The sequence below is a fragment of the Mustela erminea genome, chromosome 3 (genome assembly GCF_009829155.1).
Source record: "Mustela erminea isolate mMusErm1 chromosome 3, mMusErm1.Pri, whole genome shotgun sequence".
Lineage (NCBI taxonomy): Eukaryota > Metazoa > Chordata > Mammalia > Carnivora > Mustelidae > Mustela > Mustela erminea.
The window spans coordinates 87,100,476-87,118,328 of NC_045616.1; the positions used below are offsets into that span (position 1 = coordinate 87,100,476).

General features: G+C 50.5%; 1 protein-coding gene across 1 annotated transcript; it reads right to left on the minus strand.

The window, feature by feature from the left end:
* Positions 1 to 262: 262 nt before the first annotated feature.
* Positions 263 to 4,512, minus strand: LOC116586478 (translation initiation factor IF-2-like). Its single transcript, XM_032336517.1, has 2 exons — positions 3,421 to 4,512; positions 263 to 1,603 (listed from the first exon to the last, which is right to left on the minus strand). The coding sequence occupies exon 1, from the start codon at positions 4,408 to 4,410 to the stop codon at positions 3,814 to 3,816; it is 597 nt and encodes a 198-aa protein (XP_032192408.1). The 5' UTR covers positions 4,411 to 4,512; the 3' UTR covers positions 263 to 1,603; positions 3,421 to 3,813.
* Between the last annotated feature and the right edge of the window lie 13,341 nt (positions 4,513 to 17,853).

Consider the following 17,853-nt stretch of genomic DNA (forward strand, 5'->3'; position numbering starts at 1 on the left):
TTAAGGACTGAATGTAATAATCCCCAGAAAGAGCTCCTTCCCTCCCAGTGGCGACTCTGGACCAGGGGTGATTCTCTTTCCCAAAGGTTCATGATCCCTTCTGGGGAGGAGAGAGCACCCTAAGTGGAGCAGTTCTGTACCCCTCATGCCCAGCCTACCCTCTCCGTAGGGCCACACCTTCCCCCAGTGCAGAAGCCAGGGCAGCTCTGGGACACGTGGCAGGGGAGTCCAGGCATGCTCCTGGTCACAAGGGACAAACAAGTGGGTTCCATGGCAGGTTCTCCGCCCACTTTTATTTGGCATCTCTGACCTTATGGGTGAGTCCCCAATCTCATGACTGCCTGCCTGCTAGGGGCGAGGGGCCAGGGTCTGGGAAATTACTGTCTGGGCTCAAGGTGGGGGGCAGAATCAGTTAGCCCAAGCAGCAGGGGAGCTCAGCCACCAGAAATATGGGTGAGCCGCCACCTCCCTGCCATGATATCTGGAGGCCTCTTTGCCTACCATCAGGCCACAGTCCCCAAGACCAGAAAGACAACCTGTGTGGAGGCAGGATGAACTTGACCAAGGGTGGCCGCCAGCATGGCCTCCTCTCTACTGTCCCTCCCTCCCCCAGCTCAGGGCCTTAGGGGATAGTAGGAGGAGGGATGGAAGGTACGAACCCTGGAGACAAACAGGCATCTGTTTTAATCCTAACTATCCAAGTGAGACCTGGGGTTAGTGACTTCATTTCTCCGAGCCTCAGTTTCCTAAGCTGTGAAATGGGGAGAACGACAGCATATGTCTCTTAGAAAGCTGTAAGGACTGAACGGGAAAATTCACAGAATTCATTCAGCTTGGAGTGCACACATTAAGAGAATAATAAATGGTGGTATTATTATTATGTGTGTCCCTAGCATCTACCCAGGAGACTTTAATGTTGTCCAACCTAAGAGAGTCAGAAACTGTTGAACATTTATAATACCCTGAAGACGAGCTCAGTTACCTGAAGTGAGTGGAGAGGGCCCACCAGGCTCTAAAGCAGGGGCACTCTCCTTTTCTGTACCCACCCCTTGCTGGGAGCTCCTGGTGGTCCTGCTGTTGTCTTTACCTCTTCTGTGTTCAAAAGCTCACGGAGGCCTTGGTGCATTTTCTGCATGTGGGAAACTCTTCTATAAAATGCTCAGCTGGGCAGCTCCGCCACAATGAGCCAGGGGCCCTGGTCTGAAGGCCACAGGGCACTGTGGTGGCTCGAGAGTGGGCTGGGATGCAGGCCTGGCCAGAAAAATGATCACAGGGATACCACCTTTGCTTGGTGCCACACTTCTGCCTTTGCAACAGGGAGTCTCCAACTTCTCTTGCCATGGTGATGAGTCGTGGACAATGACACCAGCAGCACAAGGGGCCCCTTACCCTCTGCTGGGAGGCCTTAGCTTTTCAGCCACTGTGAATTTGGAGCAGCTGGCAGAGTGGAGGCTGAGAGACCCGCTTCCCTAATGGCCTGCGCCACGAAGAAAAGCAGGGACGTCAAGTATCCCCCGAGGTCTCAGGCTTTGGCCTCACAACAAGCAGCAGCACATGGGGTTACACCGGCCCCCGAAGACACACATATTGGGCTCATCCACATCTGTAAAGACAAAAGGAAGCAAAATGCAGAGGACACAACAGCCTGAGGGTCTAGGCCCCCCTCAGGTACTAGAGGTTGCTGCTGGCTAGCCTGTCCCTGTGGCATGTGGGTGTCAGCTGAGGGACCCTGGCATTCGCAGTCAAGCTCCCCTGAGGAGACCAAGGAGGACGAGAGAGAGGCTATGCCCAAGGATGTGGGTTGGCTGGTGGTCCTGGCCACATAGGTGTCCCTTAAGGCTGAGGCCCAAGTCAAGCTCCCCACAGTGGACAGGACCCATCCCCCAGCCACCAGCCATGGGTGGCACTAGGATCCCCACTGCCATTCAGTGGGGGCAGAGGGATCCTCAGCCTTCTTTGAGCCAGTTTGGAGGTGGGACGAGCCACAAAGGGGCTGTCTCTGGCCTCTTTGTTGTGGTAGTGGGGTTCCCAAGGGGGCACCCTGGCTCTCTGGGCAGTGCAGTCCTGACCCCGAGGCATGGTAGCCTGTCCCACCCCAACGCAGCCCAGAATGTGGAGTGGAACGTGGGGTTCTTTTATTAAATGCCCCAAAACCAGCTCCTCAGATGGAGCTCAGGAGGCTGGGACCCAGCAGCCCCACATCCTGGAGCCCCACCTACTGGCCTGGAAACTTGAGTCAGTGGCCATGTGGGGCCCCACGTGGCCAAGGAAAGGTGCCTGGCATCCTCAGAGACTGAGCTGTGTGCAAGGGCTGGGAGGTCCCCCGGGTGTGCGGGTGAAGGTCAGGGTATAGGGAAGAGCCTTCTAGAGGCTCTGGGGTCATGTTTTGGGAGGAAGGTGAGCACCATACCTGATTCTGCCAGGTCTATGTCCCATTCTGGCACCTCTTGCTGCCCTTAGAATTCCTCCTGACCCTCTTTACATGTGTTTAAAGGAGCCTGTGATTCTCTTGATCATGGATTGTAATTCTCTACTTGATAGTCTGTCTCCCCTATGGACTGTGAGTTTAGGAGGTGGTACTATTAGGATGGCTGACCAACAAGAATCAGAATACAGACTGACAGGCACAGCCTGGCACTCCTGCTGTGGAAATCAGGGCTCAATGGCAAAATTTGAAACCAGAGTTTATGTGCGGATTGGGACATCACTTAATCTTTTATTCCTACTTTGAGGGTTGCAGAAAGCTCCACATCAAACCAAACTGAACCAAAATGTGAGTGACTGACTAGCAGGCAAGTAGAGAGGTACTATTTCAGGGATACCTGAGTGGCTCAGTCCTTTAAGCTACAGACTCTTCCCCACCATTTCTGGTCTCCAGCCCTCTGTGGAGTCAGCCTGATACTCTCTCTCCCTCTGCCCTTCCCCCTCCTAAATAAATAAACAAATAGGAGGTACTGCTTCAAAGACTTCCTTTGAAATGAAACATAAACTTGACTTTCTTTCATTCAGTGATAAAAATATTTATCCAAAATGGATGCAGGCTAGTGAGTGGACACCAAGAGGATACACACAAACACACACACGTTTGCCAACTCTGGCGGGCCTGACATGTTCTGATAAAGCCTGACTTGGGTCCCAGAGAATGGACTCCTTTTCTATGTAAACAGCGTCTCATCCAGAGGAAAGACCCAGGGGCGCCTGGTTCCTCAATCTGTGGTGCCTACAACTCTTGATCTTAGGGTTGTGAGTTCGGTCCCCACACCGAGAGCAGAGATTAAAATGTTTAGGGGGAAAAAAAAAAAGACTAAAGATCCTCAGCAGTGCCAAGGTCCAGGTCGTGTGTGGGGGGTCGGGAGGAGGCAGGTCTTCTTCCTGACCCGTGGAGCGGGGAGGGTCTCAGGCTGCAGCCCACAGACTTACCAAAATATGGTCTTCACTGGCTGTCCCATAGGGGAGTCGACGTGTGCAACTATAAACCCACTTTTTGGTTTTATTTTCCTAAAGCCAAATGCGGCCGCTTCGGGAGGTGACCGCAGCCGGGGTGGCGTCTATCTGGGAGGTCCGCTCCGGCCGCGCAGGTTGAGGCCCTCTCCAACAGGTGCAAGTGCGCAGCGTGCGCGCCTGCCGGCCTCGCGCTAGGTCCCTCACCCGGCACCCGGGCGGCCAGAACCCCAGGGCGCAGAGACCCGCCAGCGCACTGCCCGCGGCCGCTTCGGAGGGCCCGGGAGAACGCTGGGAGCCGAGCTGCGTCCTCCCTCGTTCCCCTCTCAAATGCCAGCGTCCTCCATTTGCTGTGCCCAGGGTGCGGCCTACTCAGTCACCGGCCAGGCAACCCGGGCGGCCGCGAGAGCAGAGCCCGGGCTGCCAAGAGCGCGGCGGAGGGGCGGGAAGGGAGCGCGGGGTGTCTGCCCTGCAAAGCCCGGTGGCGCGCCGAGTCGGGCGCGCTGGCTGCCCCATCACCTGTGAGGGCGCCCAGCGGCTGCGCCCGGCCCAGCCCTGGGGCCCCCAGAGCGGCCGAACGGGCCAGAGGGCGGGGCTGGACGTAGCGGCCGGGGCAGGCTGCGGCAGCGGCGGCGGTAGAGGCGGTCCTGGCGGGCGCGCCTTTCCCGGCCTGGCCTCCCGGAGGGCAGCGCCCGCGCGCCCGGCGCTCCGAGAGCCGGCGGGCACCCTACTCGCCCCCTGGCGGCGCCGGGGACTCGCCCGGCGCCGCCGCTGCCACCGCCGCGGAATGAGCTGTCCACAGCAGCACTGGGCGCCGCCCGAGGTCCCGCAAGAATCTGTCCCGGGGCTGCGAATCCGGAGGCAAGCCGAAATTGGAGGAAAGATGGGAAACATGGCATCTATGAGGTTTGGGGGGTTTCCCCCTTGATCCACGTCCTCGATATTCCGCGTGGGCTTCTCCACCAGCATGATGATGGACTCCCATGGACCTCATCCCCTACTGGTTCCCCCCTCCCCTCACCCAGTCTCTCTGGAAACTAAAAGCCACTCTCTGGTTCTTAGTCATTTTGGGAAAGCTCCCCACATCTCCTCTCCTTCTGCAGTGACCTGTCCATGGCAGTAACCTTGGTGGACTTAGCCACACCAGGACCTACCACACTCAGACCTTTCCGCAGGTGGAGAGCTCTGAGGTGATGCTAGGAGGTTATCAGAAAGATCAGCATTCCACGTGGCCCCCAGTGCCCCTTGGGAGCCTAGCACTGACCTAAGTTTTGTGGGAGATTAAAGTCCTTGCCCTCTAGGTACTTCCAATCTCAGAAGTCAAAGATACTCAGGAGACTATTGGCACAGCAAGTGGCCTGGCCGCAGGAGCTCAGGGGAGGGTGTGGTGGGGATGAGCCAGAGTGTGAGCACTGCAGCCATGAGAATTTGCTGAATGGGCCGGATTTGGAAGGAGAGAGAGGGAGGAAGAGAGAGGACGGACAGTCCTGGTCCAATCTAGAGTGGAGGACTGGTGTGGGAGAGTTGGGGTGGCCAATCCCAGAGGCCCTTAGAGGTTGGCTTCTGCAATGGGAAAGACAGAGGGAGAAGGAAGAGCTGGAAGCTGGACGCCCCTCTTGGAAGCAATAGCAAAGTCTTGCTCTGAGGTGGTGGCTGAGTGAGGAAGGTTGCCACCTGCAGTTCTGAGGGGCATGCGTGCAGATAGGAAAGCAAGGCAGTTGGGCCATACACTACTCTCTGCACCCCACCCCACCCCACCCCCAAAAGCTTGGGTTAGATGTGGAGGTGTTTGTCAGGAAGGAGGAAGCCCAGATTATGGAAGGGAGAGACACAGCTGTGCCTAGGTCCAAAGGCAAAAAAAAAAAAAAAAAAAAAGAAAGAAAGAAAGAAAGAAAAAGAAAAAGAGTGAGGGGAAGCAAGTCGGTGGAGTAGCACTGGGAGGGGCAGCAGGCTGCCTCCTTGGGGAGGAGGAAGCCCAAGGGCAAGAGCCTGTCGGAAGGGCCAGCAGAGGGCGCAGGGGCCCTAGAACCTCCAACCCACTAAAGCAGGCTGTCCTAGACAATCAGGCTGCTGTGTGTGGTTTCTCCCCTTTTTCCCATTCCACTTTCTTACTGAATTCATCTAAGGTAATTGGGAAGACCCCTTCTGCCCAGTCTCAGGTTTTGTACAGAAGATGTGGTGAACACAAAATGAAACTTGCAGGCCTTGCTTTGAACCTCCAACCCAAATCTGCCCAGGTCTTAGGACTGCAGTTATACTGCCTCATTTTTAACTTAGAAAAGCCATCTTTCTGGCAGTTGGAGACAGACAGACCATTGGGTCTTGTCTCAGTAGTGTGACTTCCCACTTAGCCTTGGCTTCCACAAAGGCCTGTCTGTACCTGGGATCCTGGCTGTTTCATGGTGGCCTCTCAACCTAACTCTGAGACAGGCTCTCAGGAGGCCATGGGGTCAACCCCGCAGAAGAGATTGAAGAGCCTGGAAATTTGGGCACTGGCTACTCTGGGACTTCTATGGGGAAGACTGAGGCTGTCAGGTGATGAGCCAGGAAAGTCAGACGCTGGCTGTCCAGAGCCAGTAACCACAAAGAGGGCTCTGGGTAACGGGACTCCCCCACAGCCCTGAAGTCAGGTAGGGCAGGCTCTATGATGCCCCTCAGGTGTGGTAGCCCAGGAGGAGGGAGAGGGCAAGCACCGTCACCAAATCCTGCCACAGTGAGGGCTTTGGCAGGTCACTCCACAGGAAAGGGCCCAAGGAAGCACCATTTGGAAGAAGGGCCAGGGTCAGAATTCTTCTAAGAGTGGGGTAGGGTTCTGGGGTGTGTGCAGAACTGGGCTGAGGAGGGGAAGGGTCCTGGCCTAGCAGGGACCATGCAGATGCTTCTTTGCCAGTGCTCCCTTGCCCAGGCCAGGTTTCCTTCCCTTTGTGGTCAAACCACAGCTAAAGGAAAGCTTCCATTTACTCATGCTCTGCTTGAGTTCCTCCAGGGCCAGCGACCCTCCACTTTCTCCCTCTTCCACCAGGAAGCCTGATGGAAAACAGGGAGAAGCATGCCTAATTTCCTCATGGATGCTGACATGAGTGCACCTGAAGGTGGGCCCGTCCCATGGTGTTTGCTACCATTACTTCCTCCACCTCTGCTGCAATAGGTCCCATTACGGAACATGGTCTCTCAGCCCCCTTGCCCTGCCACTCCTTTTTGACATTCACAATCACAGTGATCAATTTCTAAGTCCTTACCACGTGCCACGCACTGTGGTAGGCACAGTAGGTGCATGACCTCATTTGTTCCTCTTAGTAGCTCCAAGGCCCATGGTCCCTACTCTTTGGTTCCGGTTTCCAATCCTAGCCAGGCACAAGGGGTTGAAGTCTGTTCCCTGAGCTGATATAGAGGACACAGTCCAGCCTTGGCGTCACTCACTGTGTGGTGGCTCAGTAAATATTAATTAACTGTGAGGACAAGCTGCACTTTGACTCATCTCTGGCTAATTAAATAAACCTGCCATGTAAATCAGCAGTGGGGACAAAGAGATATTAGGCTGTGCTGAAAAGAAATTGGGCTGAGGGACAGTTGGCCTCCAAGCAGAGATCTACCTTGGCCTGCTCTGGCTTTCTTTTGTGTTCTTTGAAGCTAGAGCCAGCATGGTGGGAATGAGGAGTAACCTACTTCTCAGAGAAAGCCTCACCCCTGACATCCTGGAGAACAGGGAGGAGGGAGGCAGGCCCACGGTGACTGAGCATTCTCTTGGAAGCCCAGACAGAGCTGTCCAGCCCTCCCTGCTCCTCTCCCACTCCATCTCCATCCCCGAGGCATCACGTCCCAGGGGTCCTGGTAGGCTGCAGGAAACCTGGGGCTCAGGAAAGAAATGCTGTGAACGCCCCTTCCATTAGTACCTGGCAGTTTGGGACTGGTGGGACTGGCAGTCACCTCACTGGGCTCCGCTTCCTTCTGCTCCTTCCTGCAGAAAATGAGCCATGGCAATGTCCCAGATTCTCTGGAGGCCTGGCTCCCACTCTGACCAACCTAGGGCAGGCCACTTAACCTCACCAGGCCTGGACTCGACATTGTCAAATAGGGAAATAGCAATGTCAGTCTGGGGGTGGGGGTTGCTGGGCACAAAGTAAGGGCTTAGGATGTGGTGACTATTTGATGATGATGATGATGATGATGGTGACGATGATTGTATCTGGTTAACAGCCAACTGTATCCCCCAGTATCACTGGGCTATCTTGAGATACGGTCAGGGTAGCTACTGTGTTTGAGCCTTAAGCTGTTACTTTGAAGGTGGCTATGCTTTATATGGAAAAAGAGAGAGTATCATTTCAAAATAATGCCATGATGTGAACATGTAAGGATAAAAGGACATAAGGTAGGGGCAAGGCAAGGGTGCAGAGAGTTTGTGAGCTTCGGAGGAAGAAAGGAACAGTGTGCCCCCTCCCCTCTCCTGCCCTCCCCCCTCCCCTCATCTCCTCTCCCAGTCCCTCCCTGCAGCCACATGTGAGCCCTCGACCCTCAGGGCCCATGTCCCTCCTCCTCTCCTGGCTTGTGTTTCTAGCACTAGCATGGCTCTGATGGTTAGGGCCACACATTGGGCCTGTGGTTCATTCAAGCTGATCCCCATGCTGTCCTCTATTAGGGGGAGCCACACCCATCACCATGGTGGGCCACAGGAGTTCTACAGGGTCCCCTAGAACTGCCAAGCAGGTACAAGACAAACATCTACACTCAACACACTGGAACAGATCAAATGTGGTTCTCAAAAGCTCAGACTTGCAAGCTTTGGAGAAGGCCCAGGTTTGGCTCCTTTAAACTCCAAACAAATTCTTGTGGTATATTGCAATTACTTGTGACAATCCCTCTCCCTGCCTGGGACTTTGATTTCAGAATTAGACATCTAAAACTGGGTGGCTTGCTGGGCCTTGAGCAACTTGGAGGGTAGGGTGAGGGATGGTGAAGGGAAAGTCTTTGCAGCATATTGCATTTGAAAGAAAGATCTCAAGGCATCAGACACTGTAGCTGTTTGTGTTACCAGAACTTTTTCAGCCACTGTGTCAGATTTCCTGTCCCTGAAATTGGTTCACTGTGCTGGAGTGGCTCATTCTGTCCTTTGAAATACAAATGTCTAGGAATCATTTTCTGTAATAGTCCTCATGTTAGAGCAACTTTCCAAACACTGTGACAAATTCTGCAGTCCTTACCCTGAAATCTTATCATACCAGGGTTAAGCAGCAAATGAAGATCTGTCAAGGCAACAGAGGATATTTTCATGGTAACTGGGGCTGACCTGACCTCTCCTTCAGGAAGCAGGAGGAGGTGATGCAGAGAGAGCCAAGCAGACATAGAAACAAGAGAGGAGCATGGCTAGGCAAAGTGTGTCTGGAATCGGGGCCCTATGGCCTTTCTCAGTACTCAGTACATGGGCGAACAGCCAATGTCTTTATGTTGCTATTGTACCTGCCCTTCAGGCAGGTCTTAACCCTGGACCCCATGTTGGGCTGCTCTTTTCCTACTTTCCAGCCACCCCCCCGGGCCTGAAAGCCTACACAACCTTAGTTCTGGCTCCTTTGGCTTTTCTTTCATAGTGGCAACAACAACTGCTGGGTACCACTGTCCCTGAAAGGGATTCGGGCAGAAGGGCCTTCTTGCTTCACCCCTAGGCTTTTGACAGTCAGTTTCACCTAGCAGCCTGCCCCTTTAGGCTGGTGCACAGGACAGAAATCAGGGACCAAAAGTGGCCAGGAATTCCTAGATGCTCTGTGGAGTCCAGGCTGATGTGCAGAGCCACATGTTGGTACCTGCTGGCAGATCTGGGGTCATAAATTCTTGCCTTTAGTGTGGGTATCTGGCATAGGAAGATACTTGTATTCCCTCAAATACCCTATGAGTTCTCCTCTCCTTCCATCCATCTTGTCAGGATAAAGCTTAGAAATTACATGCAACAGTATGAAAAGAGAGGTCAGAATGAGAGGTTGTGTTTCAGGCCAACCAGATTCCCAGGGAAGTCCGACCAAAGGAAACATCAAGCTGTCTTCCTCTGGATTAGCAGCATAGCAGTTCCCGAGGGAGCAAGATGAGAAGGGAGATTCTGGGAATGGGATGTAAAGGCAGGGAGTAAAGGAGATAGGACAATCCCCCTGGAGTTCTTTTGAGTCCTAGAAAGATAAAGCTTGGAATGCCTGAGCAAAAGCAAATGCTCACTGCTTCACTCATATCTGAGTGGGAAGAGGGAGTGAATAAGCTAGGATCATTGGACATGGCAGTAAAAGGATCTGGTGGCTCAAGGCACCAGCTAAGGGATGCTGAGGGGACCACAGGAGTCAGCAGGAGAAAGAATGTCTCCCCCAGAGGACTTTAAGAACATAGCTGAGACATTCTGTTTCTGGATGAGAAGACTCAATCTTATAAAGTTACCAACTCTCTCCAACTTAATTTATATGATAAAATAAAATCCCAACAATTCCTAATAGGACTTGTTAAATGAAACCTGATAAGTTGATTACAAAGTACATCTAGAAGGATAAAATATGTACAAATAATAAAACAATTTTGGGGGAAAAAACAAAGGGGAAGAATAGACTATATTAAAACATACTCTGTTGGCTTACTGAATTTAAAATAAAAAAAAGAAAAGAAAAAAATACTCAAAAATTACAACTGAAATGGTGTGCTACTTGTCCAAGGAATATGGAAAAAGCTCAGTGCAGTGGAACAGAGAATCCAGAAACAGCCACATGTAATCATGGGAATTTTGAATATGATAAGAGTAGTATTTCAAGTCACTGGGGAGAGGATGGCCTATATAATTCCGGGCAGCATGTGACCCTCTGGAAAAAAAAATTAGATTCCTAACTCACACCATATATGAAAACAAATTCCAGATGGATTAAAGGACTAACATAGAGACACAACTATAAAAGAAATACAAGAGAATATGTTTATTATCTAAGGATAGGGAAAGCTTATTTGAAGACCATAAAATACCAAGGCATAAAGGAGAGGACTGATACATTTGCTCATAATGAAAAGCCTCTGTATGACCCCAGAAAGCATTCAGGTTAGAAGGACAGTCAGCTGGACTGAGGAGTGGCTTGCTCTGCCCAGGAGTGAACTGAGACCAGATGGGCCTTTCAGGCCTGTCTTTCCCCTCACAATCCTTTCTCTAAAGTCCGGGTTTGGGAGGAAGCATATAAACACCAGAGGATGGCTACTCCCTATTGTTCATCATCCCTAGGGCCTTATAATCAAGAGATAATTCAAGAATTCAAGTCACAGTTATTAAGTGCTAGCTTAAAATGAGCGGGTTAAGGGGAGCAGCATACAGGAGAGGAGGTGGTGAAGCAAGACAGAAGATCCTCTCTGGCAGACATCATGGTGTCAGTCCTTATGCTCATCTTACACAAAGTGGCTGTGGCTCATGAAACCTCACTTTCCCTGCACAGAGAGCCTTTTTGGAAGAGCACAATGAGAAAGTGTCACCTCATGTGGGCTTTAATCAGCACCATGAGATCCCTCAGCTCTGTGGTGATCAGGGCAGTCTTTGGAGGATGGCCCCTGCCCAGACCCCTACTAGCAGTGACGATGGATATGTCTATGTCCGTGGACGAGCTGGGTGGCCTTGCATGGTCTGATGGATCCAGGTCAGAGGCCTGTGTCCTGCAGACTTGACTATTTCATATTTGGACGACAAGGTCTCTGAAGCAAAACGGCACTTTTATCCCATGGAGCCTTCTTCAGCCAATTCACCCTAAGGAGATCAGGCTCTACTCTGGGGGGAGCCCAAGGGCTCTGCTGCTCTCAGTCTATACTGCCTCTTATGACCTGACTCTGAGCTCAGAGCATGTCTGCCTGATTCAGGTAGGAGGACAGCCAAGTCTTTGGAAACCTCTGCTGCATTCTGATGCCATCCAGTAAGCTGGGTTGAGCACATGGACCTGAGGTTTGAGAAGAAGGGGAAAAGTCTCAGCAGGGAGGCAGATGCCATTTTCTAACATGAACAAGAAACTGCAACAAAGAATGAAGGGTATTAGGAAAAGCAGGAGATGGTATCAGGCCTGTCTAGAATGGGGGCATAGGCTTAATGATAGAATCGTATTCCAAAAGCATCAAACAATCTCATAGGCCCCAAGTAGGCTTTCAGACATATTGTTCAGGATTTGTAGGGCAAGGAGTAAAGAGCAAGTAAGCACAGCTGGAAATATGACCAAGGAACCTGACCCCTAATAAAAAGGATGCCACAGGGGTAAGAAGCCACTGGTCTCCAGGAAGTTAAAAAAGTTAAAAAGTAGACTATGGGACTTAGATTTAATGTCTTCAAAAGGAAAGGAAACAACTCTATACCAGTGCATAACCTATGGCTAGGTCGTGACTGTGTATCAAGCTTTTGAATGACAGTAATGTGACAAGACTCCTGCATCTCCTACCACTACAACCACCAAAAAATGCCCTGAGAAGCACCCAACTCTGCCTTCCACTTCTGAAGTGGAATTTAGGAAATCAGGGAAAAGAGTTATTCAGCTAGCTCAAAACCCCGCACTTCCCAAATGGATATGCTGGGCTCTAACCAGCCAACACAGGTCCAACACAGAGGGTAGCTCTCCTACCTCAAAGCCTCAGCAACCCTTCCAGGCCCTTCTCACTGACAGTCCTGTCAATCAGCCATGCTACGCTTCTTAGAGAACCCCAGAGGAGGGTTCTCTTTCTATTCTCAGAGCAAGACCAGTGATTCTGAACCTATTTGGACAATGACTTCCCTTAAGAGTTCTGAAGAAAACTATGGATCCTCTTCTTAGAAAAATGTACATTGCACATGCAGGTATAACTTCGTAAAAAATTTCAGGAGTTATACAGATGCCCGGCCCCAAAAACCCCAGCTTAAGAACTTCTGCCAAAGGCGAATCACTCCTTTTCTTACGCAAGAGCTGTTTCCCAGGGCTGATTAACTGCTATCTTAGATGTCCAACAGGTGAATTAATATTCAGCATTGACCTCTAGTCATCCCACACCCTTGGCAGATGGCAGAATCTCTGTGGCCAGAAGGAAGCAGAGCCCCTAGACAGAGACCACATTTTGTTTTTCAAAAAAGCACTCTTATCCACCACTGCCAGAAAACCTCAAACACCCTAGGTCTAGAACAGAGGCATTAAATAACAGACCCAAATAAATCTGGTCCGGTATACAACTAGCATCACAGCAGCTGTGAAGACAGAGCTATAGCCCAATCCTCCTTAGACTGGCAGGAGAAAGGTATGAGGGTAGTCATGTACCTAGGCTGAAATGGAAAGGGGTCAGAATGTGTGTGCTTTCCTTTAAGCTCAATGCAGAGGGGCTATTCATTCTATTTTTTTAAAAAAATATTATTTAATTTATTTATTTGACAGAGATCACAAGTAGGCAGAGAGAGAGGAGGAAGCAGGCTCCCTGCGGAGCAGAGAGCCCGATGCGGGGCCCGATCCCAGCACCCCAAGACCATGACCTGAGCCAAAGGCAGAAGCCCAACCCACTGAGCCACCTAGGCGCCCCAGGGCTATTCATTCTAGAGGCATCTGCTCTTTTCATGGCTCCTCTGCCTGGAATGTGGAGGCTTCTGTTGACTACTCAAGTTCCACATTTCTTTCCCCTTTTCCAGTAACAACCACAACAGCACATAACAACAAGACAATGATAATGAGAGCATGTATTGAACATTAGTCTGTGCCAAGAACTGTGCTATAAGCTCTTGACATAAATTCCTTCATACAGTCTTCCCAACAATCAGATGAGGGAGGCCCTCTTATCCTATTTACAGATGAGGAAATTGAGACTAAGAGAGATTAAATAGCATCGCTTAAGGCACAAAGCTAGTGAGTGACAGCAGTGAGACTGATTTCAAACCTCATACTTTTATTTTTTTTTTCCAAGTAGGCTCCACGCCCAGCATGGCCCGAACTCACAACCCTGAGATCAAGACCTGAGCTGAGATCAAGAGTTGGACACTTAACTAACCAAGCCACCCAGGCACCCCTCAGACCTAATATTTTAATCCCTTCCTCAATGTTCCTTCCCAAAAGACTGGGACTCAGACAAAGGCCTTGGAAATCCTCCAGAGTACGAGTACCAGTCTGGTCTCCCAAGTCCTTGCTTTCCCCTCCCTATCCTCTGCCCACCATGCAGCAGCCTAGTTCCCATCAGGGACTCACTTCATGGAATGAAGTGGCTGAAAACCCTCAAACTCCATCTCCTATCTCTGTCTGACTTAGCTATGACTGTATGACTCTACCACCTGGAGCTGAAATTTATTTTAAACTCAGCTGAGCTCAGGAGCTTCATTTCCTCCTCAGGTTTAGAATCAAGGAGGAAAGCTCTTTTCTGTTTCTTCCCTGTAGAGTTGGGGGGGGTGGTGTTTGTCACCACTCCCATCTTGAAGACTGGAGGGAGGGCTAAGTAGAGAGTAGAAGAGCTAGGATTCAGTGAAATGTCACCAGTGATGATGGTGCTCTATAGAGGCCATACTCTTCTAGATATCTCCTACCCCTCAGCATTTAGAAACAGTGTACATTACCTCTGAGATAGTTAGTCTCCTTCCTTCCCTCAATTAGTAGGTTCCAGGGAGAGCAAGTGCCTAGCTCACCAAGTGAAAAGCCCAGATGAATGTGGCCAAAGGGTCCCCAAGGACATGCTGAGTGGCTTGAGCCCCAACTAATGATGCTTTGGGGAGCTTCTGGGGGCAGAGTGGGCATTAAGTTATCTGTCCTTACCCCAGAGCTTCATCTAGAGATGAAATAGCTAGGGAGAGGAGATACTGAGCCCCCTACAGAGGTGGGAGGTACAGGATGCTAAGAAGGTTTGGCAGTAGGCAGAGAAAATCATCTCATATTCAGGGCCCCTGTCCTATGCCACCTGTGGGCCAGTGGCAAGATAAAATAGAATGACAATACTTGCATTCAGAGTGGATGAGGAAGTCAGCCCCAGAGGCAGAGCTGACTGTCAGAAGTGGCCTGTGCTCGCTGTAGTCCAGTCATTGAGCTAAAAGGTTTCTTGAGTGTCTGCTGTGTGCCAGACTCATTCTAATGCTGGGGATGCCTTAGTGAGTCCCGCCCTCATGGCATTAGCCCATCAACAGAAAAAGACAGGAAAGTCCATCTTGGACAGTGATAGGCGCTAGGAAGAAAGAGCAGTGAGGGAGAGTCCACTTCGGTTTGGGTTGTCAGAGGAGACCCCCTTGAAACAAGAACACACCAGCGGAGGCCTGATGAGGAGAAGGGCCAGCTGTGTGGGGATATGGAGGGAAGCAGGTTCTAGGCAGAGGGAAGAGCAAAGAGCAAAGCTGAAGACCCTTAGGTGACCATGGGTTCCACGAGTTCATGGTAGAAGAAGATGACCCCATGGCTTAAGAGAAGTGAACAAGGAGGGAAAATGAAGAGACAAAGCAGGAGAGTTAGGCAGGGGCTGGCTCATAAGAACCTCAAAGCCATATTTTTAAGTAGGCTGCTGTGTGCAGAACGGATTGCAAGGGAGAGAATGGCAGTAAGGAGATCAGCAAAGGGGCAGTTAGGTGAGAAGATGGGTGACCACGTAATCTGTCATCCAAACCAGGACACTTGTGTAGGTGAACAGGGGTGCTACCAACAATTCATCTGGGACAACAGGCATAGCCAGGCCTTGCCATTGCCCTGACTCTCTCACCAGGACTGTCACAGGAAGTTCAACAGTTTTTAGCAGTTCTGCTCTGACACACAGCTCCCAGCCCTAGGAGAACGAATCACTTTTCTCTTCGGCCCCAGGCTCCTGGCCTGGTGCCTCGTGCCTGAACATTTGGTTTCTGTCTAGAGGCCATGGGTTACGGTCGCAGCACATGCATGGAGCGTGCCCTTTTCCCTGTGCATCCCGGTGCGCTCTGGGCAACAACCAACAGTACATAGATGAGAGAACCAAGAGGGGAGAAGGCCGCCTGGGGGCTCAGTTGGCCAAGTGTCTGACTCTTGATCTCGGCTCAGATCTTGTTCTCAGGGTCATCAGTGAGGAAGGTGAGGGCTCCATGCTGGGCATGGAGCCTACTTTAAAAAAAAGAAGAAAAAAGAAAAAAGAAAAAACAAATAGGGGAGATGTAACCATCCCTTCCAGAGGTGGTTCAAAGTGGTGGAAGCCAGAGAGGGATGGACAAGCTCTAAGGGCCAGCACAGGGAATCTTTATTTGGCCCTCAGCCAGGGTGGGGTGAGGAGGGGTGGGGAGACAGGGGTGTGAAGCAGGTGAGAGGGCCGCAAGCTTTCACCAGATTCTCAAAGACTCAAAAAACCATGAAGAACCTTGCTTGAGAGAACAGCAGCTCTCACACCTCAGTGTGCCTTACGGTCGCTGGTGGGCTCCTTACAATAGGGATCACTGGGCCCCTGAAGAGCAAAGTTAAGGTTCTGATTCAGTTCATTCCTGAGTTAGGCCCAGGAATTTGCATTTCTCTTCTCTTTTTAAAAAAAGATTTTATTTATTTGACAGAGAGAGATAGACAGCGAGAGAGGGAACACAAGCAGGGGGAGTGGGAGAGGGGAAAGCAGGCTTCTAACAATTTCTAATGGAATGCTCGTGCTCTTTGTCCAGGGGCCACACTTGAAGAATCACTACTATAGAGGATACAAAACACATGAGGGGTTCCAATTATGAACTTCTCTTTTCAGACAAGAGTTCTAACAGATGCCACAGCCATCTAAACCACCCTAAGTCCCCAGGAATTTCATATTTTATTTTTGGAAGAGGCCCCTGGAGAGTGACAGCCTCTGGACCTCCCCTTGGAGGTCAGGAAGCATCTGGAAAATAGCATTTTAGAGGATGCAGGAAAGTGCCTTCAGAAACATAAAAAGCCTAAGCACAACTCTGAGCTAGAAACTACGGGACTAGCCCCGGCTTATCCAATTACTGGTGAACAGTGAGGTTTTGGGAATCTGGGCAGACCCGGATCCTTTCCTAAACACTGCCTCCTGATCGTTTTTGAATCTGTATCTGAAGCCAGATGGGCCCAGATAGGAGGTCCGCTTGAGCAGGACAGGGTGTCTGCTGGAGACTATAACCTGGGAAATGGAAAGAAATCAACAACTCCACTAGACAGAATTCAGGGGCTTCATTCACAGAGCTCTTTGATCAAGTCATTGTGGTGAGGGCAGGAAGAGGCAGGAATAGTATTTAGGACTGTGCTAACTTTCAAAAAGCACAGTGGAGAGAGAGGCCTGGAAAGACTATTGCCAGCTTTCCTCAGCCCTGCTCTGAGTAAGTCATTCCCCCCTGAAAGAAAGGGGAGGGGGAAATGAAAATGTGGATTCATTCATGAATCAACCTTCAGAACAGGAAGTGTGGCTTTTGAGCTATACAGGGAACATGGGCTTTGCCATCCAGCTAAGTACATCCTGAGGTGAGGCAACATCAAAGTCAGGGAGACTCTACAAGTTAGAAGAGGAGGCAGAACCTTAGAGGGAAAACAATATGCTAGAGTGACTGAGACCAAGGGTGTGCTCCGGCATCAGGCTGCCAGGACTTGTGACTTGAATTCTGCGTGGCCCTGGGCATGTTACTTAATCTCTCTGTGCCTCAGTTTCCCTCTTATGTAAAATGGGGGTAAATAATTGTGCCTATCTCATAGGGTTGTAGTAAGAATTAAATAAAGTAATCTAGATAAAACACTTGGCTTAGTAAAGTAGTGGGCTTGGAAAAACTTACGATGGTAGCAGTACAGGCCCACCCTTAGTGTCACTGCCAGAGACAAAAAAACAGAGGCAGGTTAGATCTGCTGCCAGTCTTCCCAGGAGGATGACAAGGAAACTCCCGCTCCTTTGGGGAAGGTCTAAGGTATGAGCTGGGTATGAAAAGAGAGTCAGGATCCTGAGGATTGAAGGGGGGGGGGCGTGATTAAGTGGGTAACACCATGGGCTGTAAGGGGGGATATCCTGCTCTTTTAAACACTGCAACATTCACTGACTCTGTTTTGTGACATTTCCTCAAGGCCAACTTAAGTGTCAAATGGCCCAAATTGAACAAATCAAAATAAATAAAAATCATTGTTGAGAAGAACTGGGACAACCTTACTGAAGACACGCTGGAGATCTACGCTCTGAGGGCAGAATCCCCATTTTCAGGAAAAAGAAAAAGTGACTCCTCCCGCTGGAGTTCCAGAAGTGTGGGGGATGGTGCTGAAGTGAAAGCGGTGGTGTTGTATGCCGGCCCTGAGGTTAGCTAGCAGTCAAGCACTGAAAAGGAGATCTCTTCTTTCCTCTGATCCTGAATGAGCAGAACCTCTTTCAAATCCTGTACTCTCAATCAGAAAGTCCTGTCTGCTTAGAAAAAAACTGTTACTGGAACTAGGAACAAAGAGATTTATAAAACCATGCAAAACAGCCGAAGTAAAATGACATACCACATGGTTAAATAAAAGTTAACATCTTTTAGAGGTG

Excerpts from the sequence above, each read along its gene's own strand:
- LOC116586478 (XM_032336517.1), bottom strand. The coding sequence starts at position 4,410 with ATGCTGGTGGAGAAGCCCACGCGGAATATCGAGGACGTGGATCAAGGG.